The sequence below is a fragment of the Girardinichthys multiradiatus genome, chromosome 4 (assembly GCF_021462225.1).
Source record: "Girardinichthys multiradiatus isolate DD_20200921_A chromosome 4, DD_fGirMul_XY1, whole genome shotgun sequence".
NCBI classification, from domain to species: Eukaryota; Metazoa; Chordata; class Actinopteri; order Cyprinodontiformes; family Goodeidae; genus Girardinichthys; species Girardinichthys multiradiatus.
In genome coordinates, this window is record NC_061797.1 from 38,632,786 (window position 1) to 38,653,839 (window position 21,054).

General features: G+C 40.9%; 1 protein-coding gene across 7 annotated transcripts in view; it reads right to left on the minus strand.

The window, feature by feature from the left end:
• Positions 1 to 21,054, minus strand: part of LOC124867476 (transcription initiation factor TFIID subunit 4-like) — a 119,071-nt gene that overhangs the window by 75,369 nt on the left and 22,648 nt on the right. For all 7 annotated transcript variants that reach the window (XM_047363939.1, XM_047363938.1, XM_047363935.1 and 4 more), the window contains 2 exons: positions 15,218 to 15,293; positions 14,186 to 14,300 (listed from right to left, as the gene is read on the minus strand). In XM_047363939.1, coding sequence (XP_047219895.1) covers positions 14,186 to 14,300; positions 15,218 to 15,293 — 191 coding nt within the window. The remainder of the gene's footprint in view (positions 1 to 14,185; positions 14,301 to 15,217; positions 15,294 to 21,054) is intronic.

Consider the following 21,054-nt stretch of genomic DNA (forward strand, 5'->3'; position numbering starts at 1 on the left):
TCAGTGGAAAAACTCCAGCAATAAAACTGGAACAAGGAGGGGTCAGACCACGAGGTACAGACCGCAGTTGCTTTTAATGAAAAACTTTTAAAACTCCGACTTCTAACTCCTGGCTGATTCGAGATCAGCCAGACAAATCAAAACCCAGCTTAGCATAAAATACTTCCATCAGTATTGCATGCAACAAGTTAATACCTTAGATTAACTACTGGTGATTATAAATCACCTTCACTATGCCTCATCCTGCCCAGACCTCTAAATGCACCAATCCGGTTTAATATAAAAAGAAAGAAATTACTTTGAGCTTAATTTCTTCTCTCCACCGGTTGAGGATGGATCAGGTCTGACGAAAAAGGAGGGGAGGCGGGGATCACGTGTCCGTGATCAAATTATGAAAACAAAACGGTAACTTCTCGTCCATCCAGGAGGGGAAAAGATGAAGAATCGTTAGTCGACTGCATACACAAGGATAAACTCTTCTCCTTGGAAAATAGAACCTCTGTAGGTTTTCACCTGCGCCGGGTGCGGCGCGGTCTTCGATCGGCAAATAAATCCACTGATCTTCTCGTATTAGACAGATTTCCAGCTTTCAAGCTCTCAAGCCGGGAATGGCTTTGTGGAGCAAAAGTTCGTCTGCGAGCTTTGTTTCTCCAGATATGCGCCTCCTTTGCGCTGTCCAGTGAGACACGCGGGAAATGGCCCCGAAACTCTGCATCTCAGCCGGTTTATACTCCCAGTGACGTCAGAGCTGCGACGTCTGTTGAGCTGCGCATGTCAAAATGTGCGACCAAAATGGATGGCCCCAACATCCCCCCTACGTTCGAAGGGTGTGATTAATCGCAGTCTTTGAAGCTACTGGGTCCATCCATCATAGGAGCTGAGACTCAATGATCCATGATCCGTGAAGAAGCAAAAGAAATAAAGAAAAAACAAAAATACTGTCCCTGTGTTCCTCTTGGCAGGAACGGGAGTTCACAGTTCAGTTTGTTTCTCAAAGGCCTATGACTGGGCAGGACCAGGTTAGCCTGGGCAGGACTAAACTCTAACTAACTCATACCTGTCTATGTCATTCAATGAGAAACACAAAACAATACATTCACATCATCTTCACATCACATTCTTTTGGTCATCAGCTTTGGTAACCCTGAGACAAAGTGAAACAACCAAAAAAAGAAAGAAAAAAAAACAAGATAACCACATAATGGGGTCATAGCTTAGTTGTCCAATTCCAGTCAGGCACGGGAATCAGCCTGTGGCATTGGCAAAGGTAGCGCTATGAACCAAGGGAAAATAAATGTGAAGGAGACAATCCTGGTTTGTAACCAACTATGCAGTGTGTTATCTTAACAGAATCCAATGTTTCACATGGGTTTGGGTTTAAACAAATTAGCTCTTTCAAATGATGATGGGATTTAACATATCTCCTGTCTCTAAACTTTTTAGATTGGAAAAGGGAAAGGAAAATAAATTCATAATAATAATAATGGAACCGCGCTACTTAGGCTATCAACCAGGTGTGTATGTGAAGGTTGCAAGGTGTCTGCTGTGGTGGACTTTTTAGGATTTTCTCTACTAAATCCAGCAGAACTCGGCAAGTAGGTATCCGTGCCTCGGTGAGACCGCCTACAGATGAACCAACTTCTCTTAATAAGACTTTGCATGAAATCTCTGGCAGCATGTGTGTCCATTAAATCATTCTTAATCACTTCTGTGAGGGTCTGCAGTGCATGCAGAGGGTTAATGGAAAAATAGCGTGCAACTTGCAGTTTAACACTGTGTCTACATGAAAGGTAGTGATATTTTTAACAGTTCCTGTTGGAGAAAGTTGTTAGTGGTTAGTGCATGTTAGTGTGAGTTTTGAAACATGCGCCTCTTTAAACTGGTCCTACGCACTGGTCTCTCCTTTCCCGGGCATGGAGACAAGCTCTGTTCTTGGGGAGGAGACTTTGATGTAGAAGTTCATCTGGTTCAGCAAAAGAGCAGCAGCTGGGATGACAGTGTCATTTGGTGCTGACTTAATGAAGCTGCATGTCACAGTTAGGAGTAATTTGTTACCTCCTGCTAATTTTGGAGCTGGTTCGACCCAGTTGGTCTGAAGGTGGAACCAAAGTAATATAACCCCCCTTCGCTGAAGCGGAGGTTGACCGATTGGCTGGGATGGCTGAAACTAGCAGCCAGTTAAGCATCCTTGGATGTAGACCTGAATGTTGTGAGACGTTGGAGGCCAGTACGCCATCTGTTGGAGGGTGTGGAGTGTGGCTTTGCAGCTCCTATGGCCCCCTATAGGAGAGTAATGGGCGTAGGAAAATGTGACCCTCCTTTGGTCTGTTGGAACAATGCTGAAAGCTTGAGAGAGCTGTTTGATGCCAATCTGCACACTGGAGGTGCACACTCTGTCTGTCTTAAGGAGAGGACGGAGCCCGTCTGCTAAGAGGAGTGTGTGGCTGTGTCGTGCCTCAGTTAAAAGGGGATCTTCTTGGCACAAGCGGTCATACAGCTCTCTACCAGTTGATAACTGCCCTAGCCAGAATGCTAGGAGCACTTCTGGTATGAACATGGTTTCCAGGTGTACACCTTCCACCACTTTGGGGTTGCAAGTTTTCACACCTGGGTTCTTTAAAGAGCAAAGAAATGATGCATGACTGCATCTGGGAGGAGTTTTCTGGGTGGCTGGGTGCAGCTGTGTCACAGAGGTGCCCATGTCTGGCACCGACTGGGGCCTGAGAGGTTCTTTGGGCTCCTCTAAGCTGGCAACCTGGTTTATCACCAAGGATGGTTTGCTGCATGCACCCAGTGGTGTTTGCACCTCCACCTGGACCCAGAGTTGGTCCTGGTGGCAGACAATGAGTGGGGCCAGCCTGTCCAGCAGGTCCTGGCCACCACGAAAAAGCTCTGTGTTCAACGTGCACATATAGATGGGGTGCACCAGAGACATGTCTTTGAGTGTGATGTCCATCTCCACCCAGCTGGTGATGCTTACATCACAAACTTCAGCCTAAAATAGTTTAATGAGGGAGAGCATGGCTCTACTCACTTCCGTGAATCACCGGTTGAGGATGGATCAGGTCTGACAAAAAAGGAGGGGAGGCGGGGATCACGCGTCCATGATCAAATTATGAAAACAAAACGGTAACTTCTCGTCCGTCCAGGAAGGGAAAAGATGTTGAACCGTTAGTCGACTGCATACACAAGGAGGAAACTCTTCTCCTTGGAAAATAGAACCTCTGTAGGTTTTCACCTGCACCGGGTGTGGCACGGTCTTCGATCGGCAAATAAATCCTCTGATCTTCACGTATCAGACAAATTTCCAGCTTTCAAGCTCTTCTGGGCGGGAGTGGCCATGAGGAGCAAAAGTTTGCCTGCGAGCTTTGTTTCTCCAGATATGCGCCTCCTTTGCGCTGTCCTGTGAGACACGCCGGAAATGGCCCTGAAACTCTGCATCTCAGCCGGTTTATACTCCCAGTGACATCAGAGCTGTGACGTCTATTGAGCTGCGCATGTCAAAATGTGCGACCAAAATGGATTGCCCCAACACTCAAAATGTTAAAGCTTGAACAAATGCATTTAAATCCAGAGATCACAACAGTGATCCAGGCAACACATTACTGCTACATATTATCCTGAGTGTCATAAAAATGGGTGCAACATGCAAATTATCAATTTTTGTGACATATTAAGCTTTTCATAAATTAGGTTTGTTTCTCAAAATAATGAGATGGTCAACTAATGGTTTTACAACAATCTTGAACTGGACTGTCTAATCTAAAAATTACTTAATTTCCTTCAATAATTATGATTTAGAAAGTCCAATGTTTAGCTTATCAGAAATTAAGCAATGAGAGAAGTCTTAATACACAAATGTTTTCTATAATTGTCACATATTTGTAAAACCTTTTAAAGGAAGCAGAGCAATGCTATGTAGTATAACTATGTCGTTTATCTTCTCACTAGTATCTGCCTGGCTATAGCACCTCTTTGTAGAAAAGTTAACCAACTTTCTAAAATTTCATTTTAGCCCACCAATAAGCGGTTTGAAATCTAAAGATTTCTTTAAACAATTCTACAATCAGCACAACATTTTGTGAGTTTTATGGAAAAGTAGCATTAACAAAGCTATTGTTGAAAAAAAGCCATTTTAAAGATTGCCACAACCCATATAGCGACACAGATAAGACCCAAATATAACTTTTTGGCTTTCATGAAAAATGCTACATGAGGAGGAAACCTAACACTCCACATTACCATAAACAAACCAGCCCCATGGTGAAGCACGATGGTGGTAGCACTATGCTGTGCACATGCTTTTTATTGATAAAAATCAAAATTTTCATCCTCTGTCTGAACCTACAGGGCAACCCTGGAAAAAAAAATGCTGTGGAAGTTTACCTTGCAGCAATGATCCTAAACATACAGCCAATGGAAAGGTTTATAATAAAGCATATTCATTGGCTGGAACGGCCCAGTCAAAGTCCAGACCTAAATCGCGTTAAGAATTTGGAGGAAGAATTGAGAACTGATGTTCACAAATTCTCTTCATCCAGTCTGACTAAATTTTAAACTATTTTGCAAGACGGAGCAAAAATGTCTCTAGATGTGCAAAGTTGTTGAGAAATACCCCAAAAGACTTAAAAAGGGGGAAAGGTGGTTCTGCATTTGTAAAGAAATTTGAACACCATCTTTCATTTTCCTTTGGTTTCACAATTATCCACTACTTTGTGTTGGTCTATCACATAAAATCTCCCAAAATACACTAAAGTTTGTGGTTTCAACTTGACAAAATGTGAAAATATTTGCAAATTGCTGTTCAGTATGCTGGTACAACTACAGCTGCAGTTAAACCTGAACTCAAACATGTGCTTCATCACTATGACCCTTGTCCAACCAATATTTAAAATGATGCCTACTTTAACAGATGGTCTGGTTTTATGGTTATAAGGTACCATTGTGACTGAAATCAAATAACAATGGCATAGACAGATTTTACATTAAATGAAAGTAACTAAATATGAAATCCAAAACATTCTGGATAGTACCTCTGAAGTAATAAAGAGGAGATGTAATTAGCTTCTGCAGAAGCTAAAAGGACAAGCTCTCAGTTACTGGTTTGGTTTGGCTTGGGGACATGAAGCTGGGGGCCACATGAATACATATGCATGCTGTTTCCATATCAAGTATGTGTCTCAGCAAAGTGATGCCATAGGTGGTGGGAGAACTGAACTATACCCGTCATTTAAATGTTGTGTGTGTAGGTGTGTGTGCGTGACAGTGTATGGGTGTATATCCAGATCTTCTGTGTCCCTCACACCCACCACCACCCTCTCCCTTTCCCTGTGGATAAAGGTCTCTGAGCCCTTGAAGGGGGCCCTGATTGATCCCTGTGACTAACACCCAGGCCATGCATGTTGTTGCATCTATGCTGAGAGATGAGCCACTGGAGCGAGTTATTCTCCTTAAGGCACCTTTAGGTTCCCTGGGCAGTTCACTGGATGTGTGCTCATGACCTGAATGGTTTCAGTGATAGTGATGGCTAAAGATATGCCGAACAACTCAGCAACAAGCTAACAAATATGATGTTTATGAAGTGACTGAAATTAATTCAGAGAGCCTTCCACACTGACTTGTGCTAGGAATTGATGGTAGTGTAAATGAAGCTCTAATGAGGGTAGACGAAATTGTGTGAATGGAGGTGAGAGTCCTACCCCCTAAACGCAAAAGCTTTCTCTTTAAATTCTAAGAGAATCCTTCAGGAATCTTTCTAAAAATCTATATTACAGTTACACACCCATCTGGACATAATTTAAACTTGTGGCTGTCCGTGATTCCAAGCTGAACTGTTTCTTGAAAGGTAACTAAGACAAATTGTATTTGTGAAGCCTTTCAAAACATAACAAGGACCCCACCTGGCAGCTTACCGGTCAACAAAAGATGAAACCACCGAGGCATGGAAAACTGTGGGATTTTTAAATCCACTGAAAAGGGTCAAAACCTTTTTCCTTATTAGGTACACGTACACTACCTTGAAAAGTATTTATACCCCTTTAGCTGTTTACATTTAGCCATGTTACAACCACAAACTTCAATGCATTTATATGGTAGACCAGCACAAAATTGGAGGAAAGGGATCCAGGGTTTTCAAATTGTTTTACAAACAAATATTTAAACGCGATGTGTGCAATTAGCTCTACAAATTTGATATTTTGTAGAGCCACCTTTCACTAGCTTTGCACGTCTATATGCTTTGATCTGAACCGCTGGAGCTTCAGATGTGAACCTTTACCCTATTCTAAGATCTTTTGCAGCCTCTAACAAGATTGCTTAAAGTATAGCCTGGTATTTAGCTCCATTCATCTTCCTATCAACTCAGACCAGATTCTCTGTCCCACTGAAGAAAAGCATCCCTACATCATGACACTGCCAACATCATGTTTCACAGATGGACATAGTGTGTATAGGGTGATGTGCATTGCTAGTTTGCCTCCACAAATAGTGCATTTTGCCTGTAGCCCAAAAAAGTTTCCTTTTGGTCTAACCTGAACAGAGGCCATCCTTCCACGTTTGTAACATCCCCTACCTGGCTTGTGGCAAACTGCAGTCAGAGCTTCTAAGGTCTTTCTTTCAACAATGATTTTCTTCTTGCTATCCCATGACACCCATGGTTGCTCTGGAGGAGCAACCATGGGTGTCTTGGCTGCTTATCTGACTGATGTTTTTTCCTCCCAGACATTTGGGGTGGATGGACATGTCTAGATAGGTTTGCAGTCATTTTAACATCTCACATGCTTTGTTAGATGTTCCATGGCAATGTTTTACAAGATAACCCTGCTGATCCCTTAACTTTACTCTTACTAACCTCTGAGGCAATCACAGAGGTCACATCTGTTTACAAAATAGGTGACTTCTTGATGCAGTTGTTTGCAATGGATTGAATTAGGGCTCTAAATACAAATATACCTTGACTTTGTATGTGTAAAATGTTTTGGAAACCATGTATCTTTTCCCTTCCATACCACAGGCATGGACTACTTTGTGTTGGTCTATCACATAAAATCCAATCAAATGTTGTGGTTGTATCATAAAATGTAGAAAAGTTTAAGTGGTATGAATACTTTGCAGGGCCCTTTACTCATTTATCTTCCACAGCAACACACACAGCTGGATGTGCAGCATGTTGAACAGGGTTGGATTTGTGGGACTGAAACTGAGCTTGTCGATTGGCGAAGGGCTAAGGGCCTCGGCTGGCTCGCCAGTGATTACAGCGGATGTTGAGTGTTTACAGAGGGAGAAAGAGGGGAGGTAGAGAGGGGCACAGAGACAGCTGCTTTCACTCTGCACTGTAAACCACACACACACACTCAAGTACTTGCACAGAAGGCTGTCGGTACATTGGAAACCCCACAAGCCCTGCAGTGAGTATGTGTGTGTTTGTGCTACAGCTGGCCCGCTGGGACCAGTGGTTCAGAGTGACAGCCATACACACATCAGGGCCTGGCTGCAGCTGAAAACGACATAGGCTGGGTGGAGGAGAGGCTGGTGGGTGCTAACTGACCAAGCCAGCTGTCAGTTTATTTTTTCTACAGCCAAGCAGTAGTTGTATGTTTTCATCTACTTGTTGCTACGCTGATGTTATCAATAAGTCATAAGGTTTTTGTGAATAAACGTATCTTTGTAACGAATAAACTTTTAGGTCCGTTTTCTTCAGTTGATCCTTTACCTTGTATCATTTTATGAATTGCATTAAAAAGGTCTGACTTGATTTGAGTATGTTGAGTATGTTAAGCAAACTGTGTGCTGTGATTGTGAACACTGACACTCTTACACCACAACCTAGACCTCAAAGTGCAAAATTAACTCTTTGTGCAGTTAAGGTCAGAGTCAACTTTGTCGAGAGTATTTTTTACAAAGTAACCTACTCTGAAGCTACAGGTTTCTGCTATAGAGTTGAGACAGAGAGGCACCAGGGGAATCAAAGTGTAACAAAGCCATCGGAGGACAGAGAAATAATCACTTCATTCGTGTGCACGTGTAATGCAAAAGTATGCACAAATTTGCACACATTTTCCAGCTGTTTTTATCATCGGTTGGATATATTATCTTTTTTTACAGCGTCTTATGCAAGTATTCCTTGAACTTTTATTGAGATTTTTATTGGGATTTTTATGTGACAGAGAAACACTAAGTAGTGCAATTGTGACGTAAAAGGAAAAGGATACATTGTTCTCAAAGGTTTTTTAACAAATAAAAAGTTTGACATGCATTTCTATTCAGTCCCCTTCACTTAAAATAGCATTTTAAACAAACTCCAGTGCAACCACTTTTTCTACAGAAATCCTAAATTTGTGGAGAAGTGTAAAGCAGGGTTAGGTTATCAAACCAAGACATGACTGTCCACCTATTGACAGTACTAGTGGTTGCCAGGAGACAGGAGAATCCATGAACCTGGACTTTGTGGAAAAAATAACAGGAAGAAAACCATAATTTGGAAGTGATAAGAAGTCCGGTTTGCAGTGGTCCCCCAACCATGTACGGGGCACTCCAAACATGTGGAAGGTGCGGTGGTCAAATGAGACCAAAACTGGACTTATTGGTAAAACAAATGCTATACAGGTCCTTCTCAAAATATTAGCATATTGTGATAAAGTTCATTATTTTCCATAATGTCATGAGGAAAATTTAACATTCATATATTTTAGATTCATTGCACACTAACTGAAATATTTCAGGTCTTTTATTGTCTTAATACGGATGATTTTGGCATACAGCTCATGAAAACCCAAAATTCCTATCTCACAAAATTAGCATATCATTAAAAGGGTCTCTAAATGAGCTATGAACCTAATCATCTGAATCAACGAGTTAACTCTAAACACCTGCAAAAGATTCCTGAGGCCTTTAAAACTCCCAGCCTGGTTTATCACTCAAAACCCCAATCATGGGTAAGACTGCCGACCTGACTGCTGTCCAGAAGGCCACTATTGACACCCTCAAGCAAGAGGGTAAGACACAGAAAGAAATTTCTGAACGAATAGGCTGTTCCCAGAGTATCAAGGCACCTCAGTGGGAGGTCTGTGGGAAGGAAAAAGTGTGGCAGAAAACGCTGCACAACGAAAAGAGGTGACCGGACCCTGAGGAAGATTGTGGAGAAGGGCCAATTCCAGACCTTGGGGGACCTGCGGAAGCAGTGGACTGAGTCTGGAGTAGAAACATCCAGAGCCACCGTGCACAGGCGTGTGCAGGAAATGGGCTACAGGTGCCGCATTCCCCAGGTCAAGCCACTTTTGAACCAGAAACAGCAGCAGAAGCGCCTGACCTGGGCTACAGAGAAGCAGCACTGGACTGTTGCTCAGTGGTCCAAAGTACTTTTTTCGGATGAAAGCAAATTCTGCATGTCATTCAGAAATCAAGGTGCCAGAGTCTGGAGGAAGACTGCGGAGAAGGAAATGCCAAAATGCCAGAAGTCCAGTGTCAAGTACCCACAGTCAGTGATGGTCTGGGGTGCCGTGTCAGCTGCTGGTGTTGGTCCACTGTGTTTTATCAAGGGCAGGGTCAATGCAGCTAGCTATCAGGAGATTTTGGAGCACTTCATGCTTCCATCTGCTGAAAAGCTTTATGGAGATGAAGATTTCATTTTTCAGCACGACCTGGCACCTGCTCACAGTGCCAAAACCACTGGTAAATGGTTTACTGACCATGGTATCACTGTGCTCAATTGGCCTGCCAACTCTCCTGACCTGAACCCCGTAGAGAATCTGTGGGATATTGTGAAGAGAACGTTGAGAGACTCAAGACCCAACACTCTGGATGAGCTAAAGGCCGCTATCGAAGCATCCTGGGCCTCCATAAGACCTCAGCAGTGCCACAGGCTGATTGCCTCCATGCCATGCTGCATTGAAGCAGTCATTTCTGCAAAAGGATTCCCGACCAAGTATTGAGTGCATAACTGTACATGATTATTTGAAGGTTGACGTTATTTGTATTAAAAACACTTTTCTTTTATTGGTCGGATGAAATATGCTAATTTTGTGAGATAGGAATTTTGGGTTTTCATGAGCTGTATGCCAAAATCATCCATATTAAGACAATAAAAGACCTGAAATATTTCAGTTAGTGTGCAATGAATCTAAAATATATGAATGTTAAATTTTCATCATGACATTATGGAAAATAATGAACTTTATCACAATATGCTAATATTTTGAGAAGGACCTGTATGTGGGAGAAACTAACACTGAACAGTGATAAAATATTGTTTTTTCTTCTTTGCTTTTTATCACACTTAAATATTTCAGCAACATGTGAATTGGCACTATATAAATAAAACTGAATTGAATTGAATTAATACCAGACAACAATAACCTGAGAAAACATAAAACCAGTTTTCAAATGAGTTTATTTGCCAAGGGAAAAAAGCTATCCAAACCAAACTGAAAAACTAATTACCCCCCCCCCCCCCCAGTTGTTTAATCATTCAATAATGGTGATTAATTACATTTTTTGCAAGACATCATGCCCTGATCTAAAGATATTCAAGAACAGATGAGAAACAAAGTCTTTGACATATATCAATCTGGAATGGCTTGCAACGCTATTTCTAAGGCTTTGGTACTCCAGCAAACCACAGTGAGCCTTTATCCACAAAACAGAACAATGGTGAACCTTCCTAGGAGTGGCCAGCCAACCAAAATTACTCTAAGAGCCAATCAACAACTCATCCAGGAGGTCAAGAACCTATAACATACTGCAGGCCTCTATTAGCTAGTTCATGATTCATCAATAAGAAAGAGTTAGAAATCCAAGACAAAAATCACTGTTGAGCCAAAATACCAAAAAGGTCCGTCTAACATTTCCCAAAAAAAGATCTTAGTGATCTCCAAGACTGACAAGACAAAAGCAGAGGTTTTTGGAAGATGTCTGTACCATTACATCTGGCATAAAACACTGAACATCACCCTGAACACACCATCCCACAGTGAAACATGGTGGTGGCGGCATCATGCTGAGGGGATGTTTTTTTTTTTTTGTTTTGTTTTTTTTCCAGCAGTGGCAAGGTACAGAGCTGATGGGAAGATAGATGGAAGTAAATACAGGGTAACCCTGGAAGAAAACCTGTTAAATACAGTAAAAGCCTGGGGTGAAAGTTCACCTTTCAACAGGACAACACATTTAAACATACAGCCAGAGCTACAATTGAAAGGTTTAGATCAAAATATATGTATTTAAATAGACCAGATGAAGCCCAGACCAAAATCCAACTGAGAATCTGGGGCAAGATTAGAAAGTTGATGGTCATACGTTCTCCATCCAATCTCACTGAGCTGGAGCTATCTGGCAATGAAGAATGTTTAAAGGGTCTAAAATCTTTAGCAATGCAATGTATTTGGCTAAATAAAAAACACGTATTCATGCCCACTCCTTGAAAACAAAGACTTAAGTCTTTATTTTCATCACCTTAGTTTGAGCTGTATTGATCAACATTGCACAAGGAGAGTCTAAGCTTTGAGGGTGAGTTGAGGGCACGCTGCTGTATTAGATTTATAACAAAACGAGTGCATCACTGTGAAACAGACTGCAGCCCAATAATTGTTTCATCTCCAATAATTGCTTCATCTCAATTAGATTGTTTCCATAATTGTTGGAACCCAACATAATTGGAAAAAAAACATTAATTGCACAGCCACAACACACACATATGAATAGAAAATGTCTCAAATGATGAAAACATTGTGATACATCAGGTAATAAAGCCCAACAAAGCTTGTGACAAAAAAATCAAACCAAGTTCTAAATGTTTGTTTGAAGAGAGCTAAATTGTTATATAGTGAGAAATGAACAGATTAAAAAAAGGCCATGCCATGAGAAACCTGCAGTTTTAGTGATAAAATATTGTTTTTTCTTCTTTGCTTTTTATCACACTTAAATATTTCAGCAACATGTGATCAAACAAATTTTAATACCAAACAATAACCTGAGAAAACATAAAACCAGTTTTCAAATGAGTTTATTTGCCAAGGGAAAAAAGCTATCCAAACCAAACTGAAAAACTAATTACCCCCCAGTTGTTTAATCATTCAATAATGGTGATTAATTACATTTTTTGCAAGACATCATGCCCTGATCTAAAGATATTCAAGAACAGATGAGAAACAAAGTCTTTGACATATATCAATCTGGAACGGCTTGCAACGCTATTTCTAAGGCTTTGGTACTCCAGCAAACCACAGTGAGCCTTTATCCACAAAACAGAACAATGGTGAACCTTCCTAGGAGTGGCCAGCCAACCAAAATTACTCTAAGAGCCAATCAACAACTCATCCAGGAGGTCAAGAACCTATAACATACTGCAGGCCTCTATTAGCTAGTTCATGATTCATCAATAAGAAAGAGTTAGAAATCCAAGACAAAAATCACTGTTGAGCCAAAATACCAAAAAGGTCCGTCTAACATTTCCCAAAAAAAGATCTTAGTGATCTCCAAGACTGACAAGACAAAAGCAGAAGTTTTTGGAAGATGTCTGTACCATTACATCTGGCATAAAACTAACTGGATTTAAAAAAAAATCATGATGATGGTAGTGGTTTGGGGTTGCTTTGCTCTCTTGCAGAAAATCATGATGCAGAATGTTCGGCCAGTAGGTGGTGACCTCTAGTTCCAGCGCACTTGAGTTACTTTGGGCTGCAATCAAAAGCACACCAGCAAGTCCACCTCTGATTTGCTCAAAAAAAAGGTTTTGAAGTGGCCCAGTCAAAGCCCAGAGCTAAATCCATTGAGATGCTGTGGCATGGCCTTAAAAAGGCCTTTCATTCTTGAAACCCCTCCAGTGTGGCTGAATTAAACAATTCTCTGGCGAAGAGTGAGACAAAATTCCTTCACAGCAATGTAAAAACTCATTGCCACTTCTCAAACTCACTTGATGGCAGTTGTCGACCTTAAGGGTGGAGGAACAAGTTATTAGGTTTGGAGGGCTATTACTTTTCACATCTGTCCAGGTTGGTTTGACACAATTTTTCCACTCAGTTGATAACATCCTCATTTAAAAAAACATCTTTTTCTATTTACTCAACATATTTTTTTGTGTTATTAAAATTTGTTCGACGAGCTGAAACATTTTAGTGTGACAATAATGCAAAAACAGAAGAAATCAGTGAGGGGGCAAATATTTTTGACAGCACTGAAGATGTGTTTACTACCTGACCTTTATTAAAGGAAAATATGGTGTGTGATGTCAGGACGTGTTTCCTCTGGGACTGTGGTGCTGTGTGCGTTATTGGGTTCATAATGAAACCAGTGCGTTCGTGCGTGGTGGGCCACTGTGATCACCGCAGGGGGGAAAAGGTCGTCAGTAACAAGCGAGCCTGACAGCTTAATTACCAAAGCCGCTAAAGATTTATTGGTTTATCAATCAGAGCTGCAGGCAATGCCTTTCCCCTGAGGAGACGGAGGCCATTACCATGAACCCGTTGGCCCATATGACCCAGACTCTTCTTGCCCTGGCCCAGTCACGCTGAGGTCATTCCAAGCCCCCTGCTCCTGCTTGTGTGTGCGTTCAAGCTTAAACTGCAAATATTTTTGAAGTCTTCAAAGTGCACGCTCGCAGGAGTACAAACAAGATGTAAGCAATGCAAACATGTACGTTCAAACCAGCACAGAAATGGTGCACAAACAGAAAAACATGCACAGCATAGACCACAAAGGCCAGCATGTGGGCGAGGAACCTTTTATGTTTGGAGACAAAGGCCCACCAGAAGCAGAGACAAGACCAGAGAGTGAGAGAGAAAGAGAGCAAAGCTGCAGGCATAATACTGCATGTCTGACTTAACCAAAAGGTATTTTCAGAACAGCATCCAGAATTTCCAACCATCTGGACACAATTATCTTTTTTCTAAATTAAGATCTAGCTCATTTGCAGTCCTGCCAATGACTTGTGACACTGACACAAAGAGGACGAGTGTGAGGGTGATCTATTGGTTGGCAGTGTGTTGCTATGTGATGAGCGCGGAGAGAGAAAGGACCACCGATCATCCAGCCGGTCAGGCAGGCAGCCAGGTGGTTGGGCAGGCAGCTAGGATAAACACTCATAGCCTTAGCTGAGAGAGTAGCCCGTAGTCATTGAGAAACCTGCTTGAATAAAGGCTGCCCCCATGTGGTGCCAGCTGGGAACAACATGTGGGTCACACAAAGTCTCCTGTACCTGAAAGAGCCTCCTCCGGGGTCGTTGAACTTGTTTTTCTGATTCCCAGAGATCTGAGCAGGCGGGCCCATGGGACTTTTGCCTGCTTGTATGATGGCTCCCTTTCCCATCGTTCCTGTTCAGGAGAGGGGACAAACAAACAAACCATAAAAAGTAATGTTATCATTGAAGTGTCCCCTTCTATCTGCATCAGATATCCTCCTGTCCAAGGACTAGCTTCAGCTGTCTCTGTCTCCCTCATAGGGGCAGATGGGTGGGGGGGTGGGGGTGTAGCATCCGCCAACCTAGAACCAACCTAGGTTGGCGTTGCTGTCAATATCACTGCGGTTCAGCGGCTTTCCTTACACTCCTAAACCGCATCCTGCTCCAAGACACGTTTTTCCGGAGAGGCACAAGGACTGCCAGAGTGAATTTAAACTTGATTTTAACAGGCATGTTCCCAGCCAAGAGGCACAGAGAAGTATTTTTAGACCTATCCCCGCATTCCAATTTATGGGCATAAACAACCTACAGATCTTTTACTGCAGGCGATCTTTGAGAAGAGGGATAGATCAAATTTGTATGCACCTCCGATCATACATAGACACACGCTGAAGCAAAAGCAGGTACACACGTTACACACACACGCACGGTTACATGCACCACTTGAGAGCACAAAGCTCTCTTAGGGGAGCATTCCACTCGGTTGGTGTCGGGGGCGATATTTGCGGGCTTCTGTGGGAAGAGTGATTGTGAATCAGTGTGAGTAAGCAGCAGCGCAAATGTTTGAGGAGGCTCTATAACCGAGCAGGAAAAAAACACCTGTTCTCTCTGCAGTTCCTGTCTGTTTACACATCTTCCAGCCCACTAAGGGAACATTTACAGTTTCACTAATGGCAAGCTTAAGTTTAATCCATTTTGCTGGATATCTGACTGAAAGGTGTACAAATCTCAGTGTCATCTCCCAGAGTAAAGTTTATTTTATTATTTTTCCGACACATGACTGCTTCAGCGATGTCCAATAAGGTTTGAGAGGCTCTAAAAGCGCCTTACCTTGCGGCCTGATAGACTGCGTGATCACCATCGGCATCCGGACCTGGCCACTGACAGTCCCTCCTGTCTTGACGCCCTTAGGAGAAAAACTTTATTAAAGAGTTTTGAAGAAAGACAGAGATGAAAAACAAAAAGAGGAAGAACAACAAAACTTTTTCTGCATGCCTGGTTAACTGCTGCTTCATCGTATAAAGGATAATAAGTTTCCATATCATTTACTGGACAACATGAAATTAGATAAACTGACCAAAAGCTGCTTAACATTTATCTACATTTCCTACTATCTACAATTTTGCCATATGTACAGGTTCCCACTACAAAGTAGTGGAGTTTGGTCCAAAAATTCAGTTTTGGACACATCTGATCAGACCACCTTATTCCACATGTTTGTTGTGCCCCCGACATTGCACGCAAGTGACCTCTGAATGCAGTTGATTGAACTAGATTTTTTAGGGGTATCAGAGCAAAGGGGGCAGGTGATACGCATGCCACAAATTTTTGATTTCTATTTGTAAAAAAACTAAAAACATGTATTATGTTAGACTTCACAATTATTGACAGCTTTGGGTTGGTCTGTCACATACAAGTCCTATTAAATACATTGAAGTTTGTGGTTGTAAAGTGACAAAGTGTGAAATAGTTCACACGTATCAATACTTTTACAAGGTGCTCTCTGTGTGATCTACATTTGCCTATTTTCAGATAACAAAAAGGCGAAATAAAGTCAGGATCTGGGGGAAATAGTAGTTTAGACAAACAGGGAGAAAAATAAGATGGAGCAGAATGCAGGGGGAGCACGATGCTGGGCTATTAGAGTCACTTCCTTCCTTGGTAGCAGCTACAGGCCGAGCCCCAGGCTCAACCATCCATTCCAACCAGTTTGCTTCTTGCTGCATATTTTTTAGCCTTGTTTTCCATTCCCTGACACATGCTATATTACTGTTCAAGCTACAGAAAAAAAAGACAGAGGCTATTTTTCCCAGAGATCCACTGCAGGGGTCTGCAGGAGTGGGAGGGAAGGGTAAAAATACATTCATAATAGGCAGAGATAGCTAGCACCTCTGGCTAGCTGGCGACACAGTTAACACAGGAAAAAAAAATAAAAAGCTAGAAAAAGGTAGGAAGTTTGAGAATCACAAAGAGAAGGGGTTAAAAGCAAAACCGCCGTGCCCAGCTTACATTTAAAATGTGTTTAACTAAATGTTAGGCTTCATTTAAGAATAACATGATTAATGTATGCATTAATGTTTTTGCAATAAAGTCATTGGAAGGATATTTAACAAAAGTTTAACAAATCTGAATGTAGAAGGTGACAAATTTGGACAGCAGTTTTACAGTCAGTTATTCTAAAAGGAAAACACTCTCAATTGCAACTGCAATAAATGAAAATCTTCATCATAGTTTCAACATTTAAATCAAAACCGCAAGGGCTGCGGCATGAAGGTAAAATTTAGTAAACCTTTATATTTGGACTGTATAATTTGAAAGTATATACTTTATAAAGTTTGCACAATGTCCCTCTGGACACATGAGATACCGCCATAGTGTGCGGAAGCATGTTTGTTGCAAACCATCTGCAACATATAAGCACATATATATTATGCAAACTTTCAAGCACAGCATTGCATGGTTCAAGTTGATAAAAGTTAATTAAATTCCAATTTTAAATCACAAAATGAGGATTTTTGGCAACACTGAGCAAAAGCGGATCAGGTGTATAACCCACAGGTCCAGCTCTAGGCAAAAGATAACTGAGTATTCCTCTTTTCTGTTTGCTCTGAAAGCAGAACCCCTACTTTGACATTTAACAATTTTCTGATCCGGGGATGACAACTTGTGACCCCAAAGCATGGAGTCAATCCCCTTCTTACTAAAATCTGTCAAATGAGAGAATAATTGAGATTTTACAACCACTAGAATAAAATATTATACAAAAACCTTCTAAATATTTAGTTTAAGTGCCTTTAAGTATTTGACTTTTTCACATTTTGTTACATTACAGCCATTAACTTCAGTGTATTTTATTGGGATTTTATGTGATCGACAAATACAGTCATGCATATTTGTAGATTGGAAGAAAAATGTGAGCTCGGTTTTTCCAAAAACTCCATCCATCTTCCAATCAGCCCTCACGAGCTCTCCTCTCACTGCTGCAGAAAAGCATCCCCACAGCATGATGCTGCCACCATCATGTTTCGTAGGATGATGCACAACTAATAGTCCTGTCACCAGATTCTCCCAACTGAGCTATGGATCTGTGCAGCTCCTCCAGAGTTGCCATGTGCCTTTTGGCTGCTTTCTCTGAAAAACTGCTCTCCTTTGTCCAGACTTTCAGTTTTTGGAATCTGAATGTTTTGTGTGGGGGTGTTAAGGGGGACTGAAGGGGTCTAAATACAAATAGTGATGCAAATTTTTATTTGTCACTTCACAATTATACACTACTGTGTGTTGGTCCCTAAAATAACACCCCAATAAAACACATTGAAGTTTGTGGTTGTAACGTGACAAAATGTAAAAGATTTCAATGCTTTTGCAAGCCACTCGAAGCTGCCTGGTGTGAAAGGGATCTTACTTTTTGAAGAATTAAGAAGATCAAATTTATTTTGAAGCAAAAATGTATACATTAGCAGGCAGGTAGATTGCACTACAATGATATAAAAAAAATATTGTTTTCATGCGACAATGTCAGTAAACATTTACAGATAAAAATTAATTAATATGTTCAATAAATTATCATGATCTCAATATTTAGCAAAATAAGCATTATCACCATTTTAATTAGGATTATGCAGTCCTTAGATGATCAGGAAGGTTAAGCATTTCCAACCTTTTTTTAGATAGTAAATCATCAGTATATAACAATATTCTGGAGGTAAAAGTGAGGTCCTCTGTCTGACTGCTGAAACTCAGCGAACTTACTGCAATCATTGCAAAACATCTGCAACGCAAAAGCCAAATTAATGTCCAGACTTGGAACTAAATCATTTGCTGTGGTGATTTTTTTATACAGTTAACAGCTACCAAGTACAATTAGCTGAAGAATTACGGTACTAAAGCGTGGATCAAAAAATCCTCCCCACTGATGTGACATTGTTCTGCAGGCTGTTGGACTATGAAACAAGCCCAATTGTTTTCCCCACATACCTACTCTACAACGTTGCTTCGTTTTTTGAGTAGTGACAAGTAATTATATTACCTGTTGTTCCTTTGATGTGGTATTTATTTAATCGATTGTTAAAGCTTGAACTTATCACCTGAGGGAGATGAGTACAACCATCTCTCTCAAACATAGAAGCAATAGTGCAAGCTTTTATTTCTTTCAGATTTCTCAAATTATAATATATATTACCTTCTGTTGTTCATAAGCATACAGCAGCAACTAAATTCAGTTGCACATTTGTTAACAAAAAACATAAAGAGAGCACATATCACACCAAAAATAAACTCTACACTGGCAACCTATTGCCTTAAGGATTTATTTTAGGGCCCTTTATGTGTTTATAAAGCCCTTTATGGTTTAAGTCCATCTTATTTGTCAGAACTGTTCTAATTTTATGAACCCTCCAGAATCCTCAGGTCTTCCCGAAGCACGATTTTAACTAGGCCTTGATCATTATATGGTCCTCACCTCTGTTATGGACTACCTGAAGACCAGAGAATAGCTGGGAGTGGGGAAATTTTTAAAAGTGATGTAAAAATTATTCTACATTGTCTAACGATCTTATCTCTTCACTCAGGTTCTAATTATGTCCTTAATTTTATTTTACTTAATTTTAATGTTCTTTTTTAACTTTAATTTTCCCCTGATGTATGAGTACTATATTTTTAGCATTTTACCAATTATAGTAATAATTCAAATCACCTATAAACTTCCTTGGACTTTTATGCAGAATCGTAAGTGATTTATAAGTACTTGTTGTTAAATTAGTTTGTACTATAACCTTTTTTATTATTATCATTATTAGTAGTATTATTCATTTTTACAATTTGTATTACTTACAAAATACATACTGTACATATAGACACAACTTATTGTTCTTCCAGGATTCCTCATACATTAAAGGTAATAAGTAAGTGATACTTTTTTTATATACCGACTTTCAAGTTATAATAATCACAAGGTACTTCTCAAAAGCCAACAATGCATGAAAGTCAATAGAAATGAATACAAAGCAGATCTGTTTTTAAGCGGCTTTTCAAAGAGACCACATAGTCCACCGATGTCAGGTCCATAGGAGGAGTTCCAGAGTCTGGGAGCCACTAAACAGGACGCTCTGTCACCTGATGTTGTCAGCTTAGTATGGTGGCCTGCCAGGGAAATATGGGTGCAGAAGTCCTCTGAGATAACCTGGTTTCTGTCCCAGTGAGTTAAAGAATCTTAATCTGCATCAAGATTGGAGTCAGATGTGAAACTTGGAGGAATTTATTAGACAAACGGCAGCAGCATTTTGGACAACTAATGTAATCATAGTGCAGTGGTGCATATCCTTGTGTTTTACGAATAAAAAATTATATTCACGGTAATGTAACTCCAGATTTTTATATTTCCATATCTGTACAAGCTTTTTTTAATTTAATCCATATGTCTGTCTGGTTTCAGAGTTTTGAGGTGGCATTTACTAACTAAAGCTGGGATTGTATGTGTTAAAGAGTCAAGAAAAGAATGAGAAACAGTGAGAGGGACCAAAGGCCCATGAACATATGCGATTGAGAAGGACTGAAGAAAAGATGCAGCAGGAGGAAAGAAAAGGAGAGGAAGTAGGTGAAAGATGAAACACGAGATGAGCGGAAGAGAAAGAGCCCAACCCTCCACTTGAAACAGGCTAATCTGCTTCTGACCTTGAACTGTGCTGAAACATCTGCTATCCACAGACTGCAAACCTTCAACAATCCCACAAACACCCAGAGTGTTTGCTCGCTCTGTAATGCATAACAGGTGTGTGGTGAGGCTACTGGTTTCTAGAAGTGGACTCTGCAGTTCATCTAGTCTTATTATCCCAGAACCTTGAGCTGGAGTAAAACCAAACAGACCCTGTGCTCACTATCAAGAGTTGCAGTAAGAATATGTAGAACAGCAGACATGCAGTTGCATTATTACTACTATGGACTTAAAGCGAAATGCACAAAAATAACCCAATATTTCAGTCTAAGTGATAAATCCACTGACACTTTAATCCATCCATCCGTTGTCTATGCCTGCTTGTCCTTGCAGGGTCACGTGGGGTGGCTGGTGCCTATCTACAGCGGTCATTGGGTGAGAGGCGGGGTACAAGCTGGACCGACCGCCACTTCATCACAGGGCAACACAGAGACACACAAAACAAACATGCACACACACACGCGCACACACACACACTCATACCTAAGGGCAATTTTAGAAAAAACAATTAACCTAACAGTCGAGGTTTTGGACTGTGGGAGGAAGCCAGAGTAGCCAGTGAGAACCCATGTATGCATGGAGGAGAACATGCAAACTTAATGCAGAAAGACCTTCTTGCTGCAAGGCTACAGTGCTACCAACTGCTCCACCGGCCCTACTGACACTTTCAGTTAGAATTTTATTGCTGTTGTAAATAAATACAAATATATAGCTGTACAAAGATTTGATAAAAGTGAGATGCACTGAAAAATATCAGCTAGTGACGGAAATCAGACCATTTTCAACTTGATCGATCCTGACCAGTGTGGACACTGTACTGAGAGAAGACTCAAAGTTAAGTTTTAGTATCAGTGAGGAGTTTAAATTGAACTGAGAAGAAGAACAGAGATGTAAGAAGCTATTTAAGTGGGAACTACTCTCTACTACAGGTTTAGACATGTCTGCGATTCATCCAGGC